Below are 18,121 nucleotides of genomic sequence, written 5' to 3'. Positions count from 1 at the left end.
CGTCAAGCCAATCCAACTTGTGGGAGGTGCTTCAGGAAGTGTGGGGTGAAATTCCTTCAGATTACCTCAACAAATTAACAGCTAGAATGCCAAAGGTCTGCAATGCTGTAATTTCTGCAAAATGAGCATTCTTTGACAAAAGCAAAGTTTGAAGGACAAAATTATTATTTCAAATAAAAATCATTATTTCTAACCTTGCCAATGTCTTGACTATGGGCCTGATTCAGACCCACTCGTGAGCGGCTGTCCGCTCGCAAGTGGGTCAATGGTGTGCACTGCGCATGCGCCAGACGCGACGAGCGAAGGACTTTCCTTCGCTCGTTGTGTCTGATCAAAGGGGGCGTGCTGTTGATGTTGATTGACAGCACGCCCCCTTTGGTGGGCGTGCCGGGGGCATGCCTCCCAGACGGGGGCGTTCCCAAGGGAACGCCTACCGTCAGAAGCCGGCCCCACTGACATCACTAGTGATGTCAGTGGGAGTGATTTTGGCTCTGATAGAGCCAAAATCACTCCGGGCCTTGTGGTTGAGAAACTCAACCGCAGTTTTCGGCTCGCAGTGGCGATGGTCAAGACCATCGCGACCATCATCCTGCACGCTCGTATATGCTGTGGGTGGTGACCCACAGCTATACGAGTGTCCAGGAGGACGCTCCATAATTATGGAGGTGGGCCCTGATTCAGAGCGAGCGCTCTGGTCAGAGCGTCCGGCTCTGAATCAGGGCCTATATGTTCTATTCATTTTGCAACTCATTTGATAAATAAGTCAGTTTTCATGTAAAACACGAAATTGTCTGGGTGACCCCAAACTTTGAAACGGTAGTGCAGTGGTTCTCAAACTTGGTCCTCAGGACCCCACACAGTTCATGTTTTGCAGGTCACCCAGCAGGTGCACAGGTGTTGTCATTACTCACTGACACATTTTAAAAGATCCACAGGTGAAGCTAATTATTTCAATTGTGATTCTGTCAGGAGACCTGGAAAACATGCACTGTTTGGGGTCCTGAGGACCGAGTTTGAGAACCTGTGTATATTTCCAGTGGTGCGCTACTAGAAACTATGACCCTCGGGTTTTTAGGGTCTCTAGAATCCTTGCCATACTTCAAGCTCGATTTGAATCTCTGACTCCGCCTAGCCTCTCTGAAAGTGCACGTCTCTGCTCTGTCTGTGGCTCCGTGGGATTTGGCAGTGGTTCTCCACGCACTTCAGGAACCTCCATTCGAACCCCTGAATTCAGTAGATGTCAAATGGCTCACTGCAAAGACTTTAATTTCTGGCTATAGCATCTACCCGTAGGGCATTGGATTTAGGGGCGCTTTACTGTCGCTCCCCATTTCTAATCTTTCATCCGGACAGGGCTGTTTTGCAAACGCGCCCTGGCTTTCTTCCCAAGGGTCCACCTCAATAAGGAAGTTGTGGTCCGGCCTACATCACCGGACCTCTCGGCAGATGAGGCCTCTTTGGATGTGGTCCATGCTCTGCAGATCTACGTGGACCGTACTAATTCTCCCTCTTTGTCCTATATGGATTCCACAAGAAGGGATGACCAGCTAACAAACGGACTCTGGCCAGATGGCGTTGCATGACTTTCGCACAGGCTATCTGCTCATTTTACTCACTCTGTGGGTCTCTCATGGGCAGCCCGCCGTGGCACATCTGCCGAACAACTATGCAAGGTGGCCACGTGGTCTTCTGTCCACATCTTTCTTAGGTTCTATGTCTTTGATACATTTGCCTCTCAGGATGCTTCCTTCGTGCGCTGGGTTCTCGCCTCCCTGTCCTTGAATAACTGCTTTGGGACATCCCCATTGTCTCCCTGTGGAGCCCTATGGACCCTGAAGACGAAAAGGAGAGTTATGGTAAACCTTACCCTTGTTACCCCTCTTTCTTTGAAGTCCATAGGGTCCACAGGGCACCCGCCCTGGCGCTCCTAGCTTTTATGGGTTTCTTCTCTTGGTCACTTTTTTCCTTCTCTGGTATGCTGAAGAATCACTCTCACAAACAGTCTTCCTTCTCTCCTATCCTGCTCTTGCCTTGGGCTTGTTAACAAAACTGAGTTGCCTTCAGGCTGTGGGCGGGGTATAGGGGGAAGGACCCGAGCATCCTGGGATTGAAAAAAGCTTTGCTGTTTTTGTCCAGTCCTCCAAGTACCGCCTACACCCCATTGTCTGTCTTCCTGTGGACCCTATGAACTTCGAAGAAAGAGTTAACATGGGCAAGTTTTACCATAACTCTCCTTTTTTAGTATTAAAATGCTAATAATATGAATACTTAGTTTGCATAGAGGTTGTATTACTGACATATATTATTAGTACTGTGTGAATCTTGTTTTTATTAAATTGTAGAAATTGTTGGATAATATGATTATAACAAACATTTGAGGGAAAAAATTATAATTTTAATACGTTTGAATCAAATGTATACCATCATCTAAAAAAAAAGCCTGTTTGAGAGAACAAATGATGCACAGAAATTATTAATATTTGGTAATTAGACCCACCAAAGCAAACATTCCGGCTGAGACATTGTCATTTGTTTACTTTTTTTCTTCTTAAATGCAGTAACAATTCCCTAATAATTTTGCAAAAGAGAAGGTAGATGTGTATCCCGCTTGGTTGGTTTAAAGCGGACCTGCCACCTGTTTATAATGTTAGTCCAGTGTATACAGAGCATTGAAGGGTGGAAAGTTTCCAAACAAAAGGCCGCTATTGCAGCTTCATATGTGTTCTGGTTTTACAGATGGGCTTCCAAATAACAAAAGATATAAGGATGATGAAGAGGAAAATGATGACAACAAAGACTACCACAGAAGTGACCCTCAGATCGCCATCTGCCTTGACTGTCTACGTAATAATGGCCAGTCTGGTGATAACGTAGTTAAGGTATTCCTGCTTATATACACAGTTGAATTTAAGCACTTTACAGTGTTAGCCAACACTAGTAATTGTACAGGTACATTATTATTCAGTATACATTAAATGTTAAGCAAGCTTAACTTTATCACTTCAGAAATAATGTTCACCCCCCAAGTTTTTATCAAACTGCCAGGCAAATTTGACAACATTATTATATGATTTCCAGTAAGAAAAAGCAGATAATTCATTTAGCTTCCATCCCCTTTACACACAGTGAACCCCTTTCTCATAACCTGTCACTATGCCCACCCCCATCCTCTTCTACATCTCACTCCTAAATGACCCTTACATTACTTATGATCTACTCCTCAAAAGGACTCACTCTACATTTTTACTGTACTCTCACTCCCTTACTCTATCATCCTGTTTCTCTTATTACCCTGCCTCACCAATCACAATATTAATTTTGTGGTTGGGGGTTACATGTTAACTCCCAAAGCCTCAGTCACTATTAACCACAGTTTCTTGCAGCATAAATACCTCCAATCTAGCATCATTAACCCCAGCACCAACCACTAATAACCCCCCCATTATCACTATTAAAAATTGAGCATTATTAACAGTTCCTAATTAGCATGCCATCCTATCATTAACACCCTCATCCTTTATTATCAACCACTCCATCATTAAATCCCTCCCACCTCCACTCTATAGCACTTACTAAGATCGGAACTCCTCGTACTGTTTCCTGTTGAGTTCTTCTGTTCCACAATGGAGCCCAAGCCCACTTGTTCATAGAGGAATTGATTATTTCCTCTTTAAGCAGGTCTCAATTTGTCACTCCAGAATACACGGCCATGCTGGAAGTCATTTAGATGCCGATGTCAATGGTTAGAGCAGAGAACTGTACAGATCTTTATGCTGCCACTTATACTATGCCTTCTCCTCCAAGTGTGCAATGGCACAGCACCTCTTACTGGAGATGGACAATCACCCTGATTTCCATAGGGCTCGGCTCCCTAGTAGATAGGCCTAATTTTTAGGAGGCCTGGTTAAAAAGCTTGTGCACATTTCAACCATCCCCTTTTTAAATGTATGCAGCCTCCCCACCTCTAAACAATGGCAGTCACTAATACTATTGAGTTTACTGTTAAACAGTACAGTTGTCTACTGTTCTGCAGTATTTCATCATTCATAGGCTAGACCCCAAGGTTTGGCATGATATTAGTAACAGCATGCCACTTTCTGGCTGGCAATCTTTAGTGCTTCTTTTGCAGATCAGTGGTATAGGTTAATTTCCGGTTATAAAAAAATTCCATCAATAAAAAAATTTATGTTGTACTTACTGGTTCACTGACCTGTTCTTAAGAAAAGTCTCAAGTAGTCTTTTTTTTTTTTTTTTTTTTTGAGCATTGCTTTTATTTATTTATTTTAATAAATGTCTGCTTCTAGTGAAAATGTGTTCTCTTCTTTTTAGAGAGTGTACAGACGGTAGAAACCTTTAGTCACTTGTCCCAGCAGGGCTTAGAGAGTTACAGATGTGCCCTCATACACTATTGTTGTAGTCACATCAAACAGCCCCTCTCGGACCGCAAGATCACATGCGACTCTGCTTGTGCCAAGTGGGTTTTTTCTTTTCTGTTTTTGCCCAAAAATGTGATGCACCAGGGGACTGCACTGGTTAACTTGTTATGCGACACTTGTATATCTGTGCGCTACAGTGCAGCCGACGCAGCTTTTTCCCATGGCAAGTTCCGTTATGCTTCATTTACAGACTCAGGCGCACACAGCTATAGTGTCGCATATCCTATTAATCCGTGCAGTCTCCTGGTTGCATCACATTGCAACTGAGATGTACTTTTGGGTGAAAAAGACACTCCTTGCAAGCAGAGCTACGCGGCACCTGGTGGCTCACTCACGCCAGGCGTCTGATGCCTAGGTGCTTGAGGACACATCTGTAGATAATGTTTGTGAAAGAAATGACTGAAACAGATCACCATATTTTAAGTAGAGAAACAATAGGGACTGCAATGTGTGAACGGTACATCCTGCAGAGCCAGAGTTAAAACTGCTGTATGAGGGGATTAGAGAAAGCAGTGGCTTGGAGGAAAACATCCAGTTTGTTCCTTTTATACCACTATAGGCTCATTACATTGGTTTAATGTTTCCTTTTTAAGTCACAGTTTTAATACAAACTATTCTAAGTTCGGTGTTTTGTTCCTAGGGTTTGATGAAAAAATTCATCCGATGTTCAACACGCATAACGGTTGGGACTATTAAAAAGTTTTTAAGTTTAAAATTGAAGCTACCAAGTACATATGAGGTAAGAGCATCCAGCAAAGAACGGTTGTCATTGGGGCTGATGTTGGGATGGACGTCCCATACACTTACACCCATATTTATAGCCATTTTGTTTTGTGTGCTATTTATTCTTAGTTTGCAACTTGAAGAAAAACACATTTTTGTTTCAAAATGGGGACCAGTTATAAGTCTGTATTTATGAGTCTGGGTCTTCAAAGACTTAATATAGCAATAGTGGAAAAGAATGTAACTTTTTATTTTGTTTATCAACAGTTTTTAATGTAGTGCACACATCTTACACAGCACTTTACAGATAATATTACAGTTTTCACATCAGTCCCTGCCCCAGTGGAGCTTACACTCTATTTCCCTTATCACATGGACACACAAGGGTTATTTTTTGTCAGAAGCCAGTTAACCTATCAGTACAGTATGTTTTTTGGATTGTGGGAAGAAACCGGAGCACTCGTAGGAAACCCACTCACAATATATTAACTCCACACATTGCCTTGGTCAGGAATTGAACTCATGACCTTAGTGCTGTAAGGCAGAAATGATTACCACTATTCCAGCTCTGCTGACGGATCAATAGTTCAAGAACCTGTTCTGCCTCACCAGATGTTTTCCTGAGACGTATAATTTGTGTTACCCTTTAGTTTAGCCAGCAGGTGCCTAGTAGGGAAACTTGGGAGCTGAGACCTGTTGGTCTTCTATAGCAAATTGTAAGCTTCATTGGGGAGGCCTAGTTAAAACCGGGATGACCATATGATTCCGCACCTCAAGTTATCTGATGCCAACATTGAACTGCACAGTTAGTCCACTACCTTACCACAGTCCTTACACAGTACTTTGATTGCATGACTTTTCAAATAATCTGGGAGCACACTTAGAAGTTGATTCAATTAGGTTCAAGATGAGGGGAAGTGCAGTAGCAGTCGCAACTCCTTTCTCTCCTCCATCTTACCCTGGGCTCACAGATTTTTTTTGCATCTCTATGAGCAGTTTTGTACCTTGCTAAAATATTTTATGTACTACAAGGGGTAATTTTGCAGATGGCTTCAAAGTTGGGAGGTGACTGTTCCTAGTACAGCTTTAAGACCAGGATTTTGTGTGCTACATGGAAAAGCAAGCCGTATTTCCCCTACATGCTAAAAGAGAAATTGCATTTGCACTCCTTGCACAGGTTGTGTATTGCCTTTTAAAAAACTGCTGTATTAAAGCTCACTGAAAAACTGCACATAATCAGAGTTTTGTAAATAAATCCCATGGTGTCAGACATAATGATAGGAGTACAAAACAATAAGTGCTACACAAACAAAACTCAGGAGTACAGGAGAGAGGAGAGGTGCTCAGAGAAGGTGGCTATATATTGAGGGAAGATTAGGTTTTGGGAAGCGGGTAGGTAAGTTAGGTTGCAGTTCACATGTGGTACTCACAAATAACTCTTCTTTTCCAGCTGGATGTATTATGCAACGGTGAAATCATGGGAAAGGACCACACAATGGAGTTCATATATATGACAAGATGGCGACTTAGGGGAGAAAATGTAAATATATTCATCTTATTTCTTCTGCTTCCATATAATATTCAAAATCCCACTTTATACAAAAATGCAATAAATATCATTAAAAAAAACCCACACAAAATAGTCCCAATTTCATAGCGTTCGTTTGCAAATGTTACTCCTTCAGTTTAAACAAGTCTGTACTCTTTCTTTTTCGATATGGTACAGCCAGACCTTTGTTGCATTGTATTAAACATCAGATAATTAAAACTTGTGTCCTGTAACGATAGAGTTGTCGACATAGAAAAATGTCTGCTATTGTAATGCTTGTGCCAAATGATTGATTTTGAGAAAGGGAAGGCACAGCATCTCCAAGGGCGGGATGCATCACGTACCAAGGGCCTCATTCAGACCTGCTCGCAATCGCCTATGCGTTCGCAAGCGGGTCGATGGTGGGGCACTGCGCACGCGCAAGCCCCGGAGCGACAGAGAAATTCTCTCAAAAGGGGCTGCTGATGTCGATGTTGATTGACAGCTTGCCCCGTTTTGTAGGCATGGTGGGGGGGTGGCCAGACAAATGGAGGCATTCCTGAAGGAACGCCTGCCGTTTGTAGGCTGCCCTACTGACATCACTAGTGATGTCAGTAGGGAGCTTCCTGCTTTGTTAGAGCAGGAAGCTGCCTGTGGCTTGCGGTAGATGGGACCCTACCGCAAGGGCCTCCTCGCAAGCCTCGATGGTCTTGACCATCGCGACCATCAACCTGGCCACTCGCTAAAGCTGTGGGTGGTCACCCACAGCTTAGCGAGCGGCTAGGAGGCCGGCTCTTTACAGAGAAGCAGCCGCCCTCATTCAGAGCGAGCGCTCGCATTTTGTGAGCGGCTCTGAATGAGGTCCCAAATGCATTATATAATTTAACTCTAACTTATTATGGACTAATGGTGTACAATCGGGAAGCCGGCTGCCGGCTTCCCGACAGCCGGCTTCCCGACAGCCGGCTTCCCGACTGCTTTATCCCGGCGTGGGATAAATGACCAGCGTCTATATCTATATCTAGTGCATACACACTTAACAATTATCGGCCCAATGTGTCGTGTCGTGACTGACATGACAGCTGGGCTGGCATTTATATGTGCCCACCCAGTTAAGTCACTGGCGGCTGCTGCAGCATGTGTACGGGCGATCAGCTGCCCGCCCGTACACACAACACGATGCAATAGATCTACAGATACATTGGGCATTGGCTGTGCTTCACAGACGATGCAAAAAGTCTGTGAATGACATCATTCACAGACATATAGGGCCTCATTCTGACCCACTTGCAAGCGGCTGTCCGCTCGCAAGTGGGTCGATGGTGTGCACTGCAGGGAGCTCCGTCGTGCGCATGCGCCAGACGCGACGAGCGAAGGCCTTTCCTTCGCTCGTTGTGTCTGATCAAAGGGGGCGTGCTGTCGATGTTGATTGACAGCACGCCCCCTTTGGTGGGCGTGCCGGGGGCGTGCCTGCCAGACGGAGGCGTTCCCAAGGGAACGCCTACCGTCAGAAGCTGGCCCCACTGACATCACTAGTGATGTCAGTGGGAGTGATTTTGGCTCTGATAGAGCCAAAATCACTCCAGGGCTTGTGGTCGAAAACCCCGACCACAGGCTTCTGGTTGCACTGGCGATTGTCGCGATGGTCGCGACCATCATCTTGCACGCTCGTATGTGCTGTGGGTGGTGACCCACAGCTATACGAGCGCCCAGGAGGACGCTCCATTTTTATGGAGGACGGCCCTCATTCAGAGCGAGCGCTCTGCTCAGAGCGTCCGGCTCTGAATGAGGGCCATAGTTAGTACACACTGGCCGACGCACTTAATGTATCGGACATTTATTTCAACCCCCGATATATCGGCTAGTGTGTACCCAGCATTTCAAATCCAGATTCATTTATATGACTACTGTGTGTTTGATTTTTTTTTTTTTTTTTAGCCTATAATGACTTTTACTGATAAAGGGGTGTACCAGTTCTTTGCACTGGGTCGGATTAGGAGGGGGCGACAGGGGCAGTCGCCCCAGGGCCCCCACACAGGATCGATGTGACCCTGCCGAGAGGTGTCCAGCGGCATCCGGTTCCCGGATGGAGGCTCTCCAGCCGCGGCTGCTCTACTACATGCAGCAGCACAGTCAGTGCTGCTGCTTTTTAGGGGTAAGAGGGGCCGGCTCCACACTAGCACATGCAGGGAGGGTTTCTAGAAACCCAAGCTACACACACAGATTCCCCTCTACACTGGCCGCGTTGGAGACCGAGCCAATACTGCAAGCCCCGCTCCCATATCCCCGCAAACTGTGGCATTACATTACGGAGGGTGGAGCCTAATGAATCGAGATGCCCGGCCCCTTTTGCACCCTATACCTGCAGCAGCTCCTGCATCAAGTGTATGCAAGTGTATTGTTTTAGTGTGTTTGTATTTCTGTGTATATATGTTTTATTGTGTATGTATGTGTTAATATGTATATTTCTGTTAGTGTGTGTGTATACTGTTTATGTGTATGTTATATATTATATGTGTTTATATATGTAAGTTTATATATTATAGAAATCTTCCTTTAGAGCTACACAGCCCGTGGAGAAGAAAAAATAGGTGGCACTCCTCCGTAGTGAACAAAAGAAAATTGTATTATTCACATAGTGCACAGTAAATGAGTCAACGTTTCAAGGTCACTTGTCCTGATGAAAAGGTCCTGCATGACCTTGAAACTTCGACTCATTTACTGTCAAGATCCCATGTCGGTCGCTAGAGCTGTGGGTGTTAACCCACAGCTTAACGATCGACAAGTAGCCGGCTGTTCAGGATGCAAGCGGCCGCCCTGATTCAGAGCGACCGCTTGCATCTAACAACCGCCTCTGAATGAGGCCCAATGTCTTTAGGAAATCCGTGCAACCTGAAAATCTCCCTTACGAGCACGTCTGCAAGTTTTGGGGCCGAAGGTAAAACTTTAATGGAATGAAATGAGCGGTTTTGGAAAACCTGTCCACCGCTACCCAGATAGTGTTGAAATCTTGGCATAACGGCAAATCGGTGACATAGAAATATGGGTCCAGGGACGGTTGGGTACTGATAACGGATGCAGATCTCCCGAGGGTGGGTGGGCTGGGACTTTATGTTGAGCACAAATAGTGCAAGCTGCCACAAAATCTTTGACATTTTGACGGACAGTAGACTGCCAATAATTCCTAAGAATTAACTCCAGAGTTTTCTTCACCCCAGAATGGCCAGTAAAGTGCGAACTATGTGCCCAATGTAACAGCTTTGCATGGAGTCTAGGTGCAACAAATGACCTTCCTGGTGGTATCCGGACCTTAGTGGTTATCGCTAAGAAGCAAGTTGGGTTTAAAATTGCTTCTACTCCCGAACTTCGTCTTCCTCAGCGGAACTGAATGCCCGGGACAAGGCATCCGCTTTAATATTTTTGCTGCCTGGACAATAGGTGATTACCAGATTGAACCAATCAAAGAACAACGACCATCTGGACTGCCGATAGTTTAGACAGTGAGCGGTCCTGAGGTATATAAGATTCCTGTGATCTGTGTAGACCGTCACAGGAAATTTTGCCCCTCCAGCAGGTATCGCAACTCCTGTAGGGCCAACTTGATGGCTAACAGTTCTTTTTCCCCAACGGCATAGTTTTTCTCTGGGGTTGAAAACTTGTGGGAAAGTACTGCACCCACTCCGACTGTAGAAGCATCCACCTCCAGGAAAAAAGGCTTATCACAATCAGGCTGTCTCAGAATAGGTGCGGAGATAAAACACTGCTTCAATTGGTTGAATGCTTCCTCTGCTTCCAGTGACCACACCCGGGTATCCTGAAACTTCTTGGTGAGAGCGGTAATTGGAGCAGTAACAGACAAGTAATTCCTAATAAACTGCCGATGAAAGTTACAGAAGCCAAGGAAACACTGTACTGCTTTTAATCCCACCGGTCGGGGCCAGTTAACAATGATGGAAAGCTTCTCAGGATCCATTTGAAGTCTAGAACCCGAAATAATGTAACCCAGGAACGGCAACTCTTTTCGCTCGAAGGAGCATTTTTCCAGTTTGCAAAAAACTTGATTAGCCTGTAGTCGTGACAGTACTTCACATTCATGTTCACGATGACTCACTAAGTCTTTGAAAAAGATTAGGATATCGTCCAGATACACCTTGTATACACCTATGTCCAGAACATACTTGTATAAAAGGTCTCGAAAAATGTTGTTCATGTACTTTTGGAAAACTGTAGGGGGCGTTGCTTAACCCAGTGGCATCCATATTCTTTTGGGCCAGAGTATTCTGTCACAACTCTTGGGTGGATTGTGGATGCAACCCGTATGCAGGGAATTGGCTAGACCTATTCCTGAGGCGCGGAAGTCTAATGTGCCGGCGGTATTAACAAGGGACCCTCGCAAGAAGGTATGGGCTTTGCTGCGTCCGACACACAGGTCGCGGCCCTCAGGTTAGGTTTCCCTATACAGGTGCTGGTGTACTTTAGACAGAGTGCAAGAGATTAGCGTAGTCGACAAGCCGGGTCAGAACCAATACAGACAAGATGGTACCAGGGAGCAGGCTTAAGCGGGTCACAGGGAATAGCCGAGGTCCGAACCAGATATCAACGCAGAACCAGGGATAAGACAGAATCGGGGTAACAAATGAAGCCAAGGTCAAATCTGTCATCAGAATATGCACGGAACGCTGGAGTATGGTAATGAGCCTATACTCTGGCACTGGAGTGTTCACAGATTCCCCTTATATAGGCAGCTATCCTAGTCACTTCCTGTGACATCTCTGAATGGGGCGTGTATAGCCCTTTAAATCCCTAGCAGGTCGGCGCGCGCGCCCGTATGGTGCCGCGCCCACCTGCATCAGAGAGGAACAAGCAGCAGGGACCTCCAGCCCGCTGTCTCCGCACAGACCAGTGCCGCTGAACCTGGTAAGTGTGTGCCGGCGTCCGGCGCACTGTGACATTTAGAGCGTTAACATTCTAGCACAACCTTAATTATCAGGGTCATGTGAGCAGACTATTACAATGACCCCAATTTTTCCTTGCAAAAGTATTCACCCCCCCCCACCCCTTTGCATTTTTCATGTTTTGTTGCCTCACAACCTGGAATTAAAATGGATTGTTTGAAGGTGTGCATCACTTCATTCACAGAAAATGCCTACAATTGTGAAGTTGTGTTTTTTTTTTTTTTTATATTGTGAATCAAACAACATTTAGGACAACATAACTGAAAACTTCAGCGTGCATAACTATTCACCCTCCTAAAGTCAGTACTTTGTCGAGCCACCTTTTGCGCCAAGTCGCTTTGGATAAGTCTCTATGAGCTTGTCACATCTTGCCCCTGGGATTTTTGCCCATTCATCAAGGCAAAACTGCTCCAGCTCCTTCATGTTGGATGGTTTCCGCTTGTGAACAGCAATCTTCAAGTCTGACCACAGATTCTCAATTGGATTGAGATCTGGGCTTTGACTAGGCCATTCCAACACATTTAAAGGTTTCCTCTTAAACCACTCGAGTGTTGCTTTAGCAGTATGCTTCAGGTCATTGTCCTGCTGGAAGGTGAACTCCGTCCCATTCTCAAATCACAGGCAGACTGACACCGGTTTTGCTAAAAAAATATCACTATATTTAGCACCATCCATCTTTCCCTCGACTCGAATCAGTTTCCCAGTCCCTGCTGCTGAAAAACATCCCCACAGCATGATGCAGCCACCGCCATGTTTCACTGTGGGGGTGGTGTTCTTGGGGTGATGGGACAGACATAGCGTTTTCCTTGGTGGCCAAAAAGTTCAATTTTAGCCTCATCTGACCAGAACACCTTCCTTCATAGATTTGGGGAGTCGCCCACATGCCTTTTGGCAAACTGAAATCGTGTCTTCTTATTTTTATCATTAAGTAATGTTTTTTTTCTGGCCACTCTTCCATAAAGCCCAGCTCTATGGAGTGTACGGCTTATTGTGGTCACATGCACAGATACACCAGTCTCTGCTGTGGAACTCTGCATGTCCTTCAGGGTTACCTTTGGTCTCTGTGCTGCCTCTCTGATTCCCTCCTTGCCCGGTCTGTGAGTTTTAGTGGGCGGCCCTTTCTTGGCAGGTTTGTTGTGGTACCATGTTCTTTCCATTTGATGATGATGGATTTGATGGTGCTTCGGGGGATCATCAAAGATTTGGATATTTTTTTTATAACTCTACCCAGAATTGTACTTTGTCCCTGACATGTTTGGAGAGCTCCTTGGTCTTCATAGTGTGTGATGCCTCTTGCTTAGTTGTGTTGCAGCCTCTGGGGCCTTTCAGAAAAGGTGTATTTATACTGACAGATCATGTGACACTTAGATTTCACACAGGTCGACTTCATTTCACTAATTACGTGACTTCTGAAGGTAATTGGTTGCACCAGAACTTTTGAGGGGCTTCATAGCAAAGGGGCTTGATTACATATGCACATACCAATTTTCAGAATTTTATTTATAAAGATTCATCTTTATATATATTTTTCTCATTTCACTTCACCAAATTAGAGTATTTTGTGCAGATCCTTCACATAAAATTCAGATGAAAAAAAAAAAAAAATTACAGGTTGTAATGTAACAAAAAAGGTAAAAAGCCAAGGGGGTGAATACTTTTGCAAGGCACTGTAAGTAGTAAATTAAACAGCATCTCCAGGCTTGATATGAATATAACTCTATTGAATCGCAGACATAATTATTCTGTACATGTACTGTAGTACAGTAGAGCTCTGTATAAACGTTGCAATCAATCCCATTCCAAATCAGAATGAATTAGATTCTATATTTAAATAGTCCTCTGTGGTTATAGAAGCTGTTCTAATGGAAGGAAGAAATATAACTGAAAAGGGACTATTTTAATGAAAGCTTCCTGTACAAACTGCACATTCATGATGATTCCGGAGCTTAAACTTTGTTCCATGGCCTTTAGCAAGTTAGATTCATACTGTATGTAGTTTAATTGCATTTGTAGTACTAATGAAGGGGATACAGTCAAAATGCCTATGGTCTGGAGGCCGTCTGACTAAATCCCGGCGTCTGAATACCGAAGCGGGACTACAGACAGGTGTCGATATAACTATGCCCGTCTAAATCCAGACGCCGGAATCTAGACAGTCAGCTTCCCGAACGAAGGTAGGCCGTGGAGTGGCTGCGCTTAACCTCAGGGGGGGGGCGTATTAGGTTTAGGAACCCCTGGTGGAACTTTGGTTTAGGCACCACTCTGGGAGGGTTAGGTTTAGGGTGCGGGGTGGGGGGTTAGGTTTAGGCACCCCTGGGGGGAGTTTACGGTTGGCCCCACTCAGGGAGCGTTAGGTTTAGTGTGCGGGGAGGGTGGGGGTTAGATTTAGGCACCCCCGAGGGGAGGTTAGGGTTAGGCACCCCTAAGGGAGGGTTAGGGTTAGAGGGGGAGAGGGTAGGGTTAGGGTACTTGCCAGCCCCAGTCAGGATTTTCAGCGTTCGGCTTGCGGCATTTAGTTAGATGACTTCCTGGCCGTCGGTATTTCATACCCAATCCCTAATGAAGTACTAAGGAACTTTGCTTCAGTTGTATTGTGTTTTTGAAATGTAGAAAGTATTCTTGTTTTCACCTAATGTTTTGAAAGTTAAATTTTTGATCCAAAATCTCTTATACAAAGCATGCATTATTAGTACATGCAGTTGTGGATGTCTTCTAACAAGCACATCATTTCCTTCACAGTTTCATTGTCAGAACAATTCGACTTCACTACATATGTCTCTCAGCGAAACTGCTCCTGATGTTTCAGAGACATCCACAACCGTATGTATAAGTAAAGTTTTTTTTAGTATTATTTATTTGATCGATTTATTGATTTTCTTATCATTGACTTATGTAAAGGCTGTTCTGTGTTTTTCTATACGTGAATTGAAACCCTAAAATAGGTAAATCCATATTAAATATTGTTATATACTCATTATTTAAATTCTAGAATGCCAGTTTTTGCTAACCATGTGGCTGTCACGAGGACCTCTCAATGCCGTGACTCATATCTGCTGTTTTTATTGAGCCAAGTTCGTAACTTGGGATGTGGGAGACTTGACCAAATATATATACGAAAGTTTTACATCACATGGTATCATTCTTTTTATTTTTTCTGTTTTTTTTTTTTTTTAAATAAAGAAATGGGTAGATAGAAGTGAATTATACATTTAAAAAATGTTTGCATTGCTCAGTCCTCAGCTTGTGCCAAATCCATCTGTGTAGTTTCATAATCCTTAATTATAAGCAAAGCTGGAGAACTGACTAAAAAATATATACCTGCAAATGCTTATTTGAAAAAAGATTTGTTTCAGATCCACAGTTTTTAAGTACATATTTATTTTAATATGATGCTTACAATTTTGAACAGTGCATTAAAACAGGGCAGTTTGGATACTTTTTCACATCTCATCTATACTGAATTTCCCTGTGTCCCTGATATCTGTATATTTAGATTATTCTCTACAAATGTGTTACTTTTTAAACTTCTATATTTTGTTCAGCCAAAATATAATTTTACATTTACTAAGCTTTAGTTTACTTTATCTATTCATCCCTTTCCAAGCCTTCATAAAGTTACAGTAATATGGTTCATCCTTTAGGCATGTTTCAAATAATGAGTTTCCCTCCCATGTTTTGGCAGACATGCCGAGCGTTATAATGAGATTAATCCTGCACTATCCCCTGTGTTCACTCATAGCAAATCAGTTGAAAGGTGGCATAGTGGGCATATTCCTGCCAGCATAGGGGAGGTGATGTTCTCATTACTTCCCATGTAGTCATGTGTTACCATTTAATGATAATGAACCCATGCTTGTAAGATTGACAAATGAACTTTAAAATTCTTGTGTGTGCTTTCTCCAATCTGATTTGTTTTGTTTATTTTAGTCGTACCCCATGGTGTTGCAATATCGACCGAGAATTGACTTTGGTTAATTGCTCGAACACACATAGAGAAGAATCCTGCACTAAATGTTTACTCATCGACAGATTGCACAATGAATGGATGTGCCTAATTTACATGGACTAAAAGGACCCCATCTCTTTACAGCATGAAAATATGGATGTGGTCTCTCTCCTACTTGCCAGTACTTTTATTTGTAGCTATTGTTACAAAGTGCTGGTCTGCTAGAAAGCATATGACTGACTGATAAGTATGCTATCAATGTGGGGCAATACCTAGCTTTGGTGGATGTAATAGTGTACAGACACATTTTGTTGTATTTCAGTTAGTGCCATAGTTTTTTGCAATAGCTGTACTTTTTAATTCCTTGTGGTTTTCTAATTACTAAATATTTGATAAAATATTCCTGGTTGGTAAAATAGTGAAAACTGTATTTTCCCTTTCATAATTGTAACTAACAATAGCTTGATAGGGGGTTAAAAAAAAACACACAAACACTTTCACCATAATATGTTGCCAGTAACTGCTCAATCATTATAAGTACTTGCTGTGATTCTGATGTCTAAAAGAAGTTTAAATGTTTCACCGACATCCTATCTAGTGACACTCCTGCTTCCAAATTCCCTTCAATTCCTTTCTCAGATGCTGCCATAAGTCGCCCATGTGCCCTGGTTCAGCACCCAAACCACCTCCCCGGTGCACGTGTTGTCCTCCAAGTGCGAGGGGAGCTACAGAGGAGCAGGAAGGTGGCTTCTATCGCACAGGGTGGCAGTGCACCGTCAGGGTAGCGACTGTGCAGTGGCAGTTGGTCGCAAACCTCTCTATATAATAGTTTTTAAAATGTGTAGATTTAAAAAACCGATGAAATCGTAGTAGAAAGGCTCCCATTGAGACCTATAGTCCTTGCCTAAAACACCTAGGTGGCAGCAGTACAGTTGTATGGAGTTCTGTTACTTGGCTTTATAGATAAGTATTTTTATTTTTTCTAATTAAGTACAATTCAAGTATATTATGGTAAATATTGGTGGGAGAACAGTGAGCAGTATAGAGGGCACTTACCAGTATATTGTTCACCCATTTAAATGTCTATAATATTACAACCTCAGTTGCATAAAGAAAGTCAATTGTTTGTTTCTACTAAACCCTGAAATGATATTAAAGTGAATCGGTCACTTAAACAGTTTTCTAGAATATAAATGTTGTGCATTTGTACTAATGCAATGTGGATCAGGAATGAACCCTTTGACACAGCCGTTCTACTGTAACTACATGTCCCATAATGGTGGCACAGCCGTCAGTATCAGCTTTACAGCTGACTGCTATAAACTCTTGATTGAGTCTTATGGGGACATATTTATTTGCACTTAGATATGTAAGCCTAAGAAGCAAAAGAAAGTACATGAGTTTCATTCATACCTGATTTTTCTCCCGAGCATCATATACCTCCATTCTTATTTTTAGCCAAGTTGTTAATACTTATAAGTCTTCCACTTTTCTGTTTTTAAATAATTTATTAAATAATGCAGATGTAATGCAAGTAGCCAGATATCCATGTATAAAATGTATTGGCCATTAGTAAAGTAGTAATATTTGTAGTTCATGTTTCCCATGTACCTCAATGATAATGTATTGCATAGGTATTTGTATTTATGCATCTACAGCTGCATCTCCTAACATCTTATCTAAACATTGTAAAAGGTTAGATTGTTGGCACCTAATATTGTTGTAGAATTATAATATGATATATTGTTTATAATTATATAAGAAATGCATAGAAATGTGTATATGCACTGTGAGCATTTAGACAAAATGTATATTCTTTGTGGTGTGAGGTGGATGTATTTTCTTACATGTGTTTCTTTGAATAGGAAAGTAATTAAAACTGACAAATATGATTCTAGAAAAATGTTAACATGCCTTTAAAAAAAAAAAAGTAACCAAAATAACTGTATGATCAGTAATAATTACATGAATTCTTAAATGACCAAATGTCTTGCACTACCACGTTTGAAGAAGGGACTTGATGTCGGGAAGTATATTTTTATAAGTTTCAGTTCAAATGTATTTTTTACTTGTCAAAGACTAGGCGAGGTTGTTGCATTCTGTCAGTTCCTTTCAAATCTAAATTTTGTAACAATGCTCAAAACAAAATGCATTTTATAACAAATGGCACATTTTTGTAAATAAATTGTCTTCAAGAACTGAACATAAATCAACAGAATTTAAATTTATTTCAAATTGGATTGTTGGTGTAATCTGTGTACATATTGTTTTATCTTCTAAAAAACATAAATCATATTTACTTAGACTTTTCAAAATCCATAGAAAAGTATGTATAGCAAAAGTAACATATATCGACTACTTCTAAACTTTTATGTCAATATTACCCAGTCCCTTCCATTGGAGGTAAAACTTTATGGTGTGTTTTCACGGAATCAGTATGAATGACAGCCGGACTACAGCCTGGCGGTTCAAATCCCGATGCCGGCAGCCAGATGGTTCAAAATCCCGACAGCGCAGGTAAGAATACTATCCC

The 18,121-nt window shown here is 42.7% G+C and overlaps 1 protein-coding gene across 3 annotated transcripts in view; it reads left to right on the top strand.

Annotated features, from left to right (window-relative positions):
• Positions 1-17,796, top strand: part of PCGF5 (polycomb group ring finger 5) — a 123,111-nt gene extending 105,315 nt beyond the window's left edge. For all 3 annotated transcript variants that reach the window (XM_088474027.1, XM_088474026.1, XM_088474028.1), the window contains 5 exons: positions 2,737-2,879; positions 5,077-5,175; positions 6,610-6,699; positions 14,382-14,462; positions 15,570-17,796. In XM_088474027.1, coding sequence (XP_088330153.1) covers positions 2,737-2,879; positions 5,077-5,175; positions 6,610-6,699; positions 14,382-14,462; positions 15,570-15,617 — 461 coding nt within the window. In that variant the 3' untranslated portion in view covers positions 15,618-17,796. The remainder of the gene's footprint in view (positions 1-2,736; positions 2,880-5,076; positions 5,176-6,609; positions 6,700-14,381; positions 14,463-15,569) is intronic.
• Positions 17,797-18,121: the final 325 nt, after the last annotated feature.

Source organism: Taudactylus pleione, unplaced genomic scaffold, assembly GCF_031769625.1.
Source record: "Taudactylus pleione unplaced genomic scaffold, aTauple2 ptg000016l, whole genome shotgun sequence".
NCBI lineage: Eukaryota > Metazoa > Chordata > Amphibia > Anura > Myobatrachidae > Taudactylus > Taudactylus pleione.
This window is presented reverse-complemented; position numbering and strand designations above follow the sequence as displayed.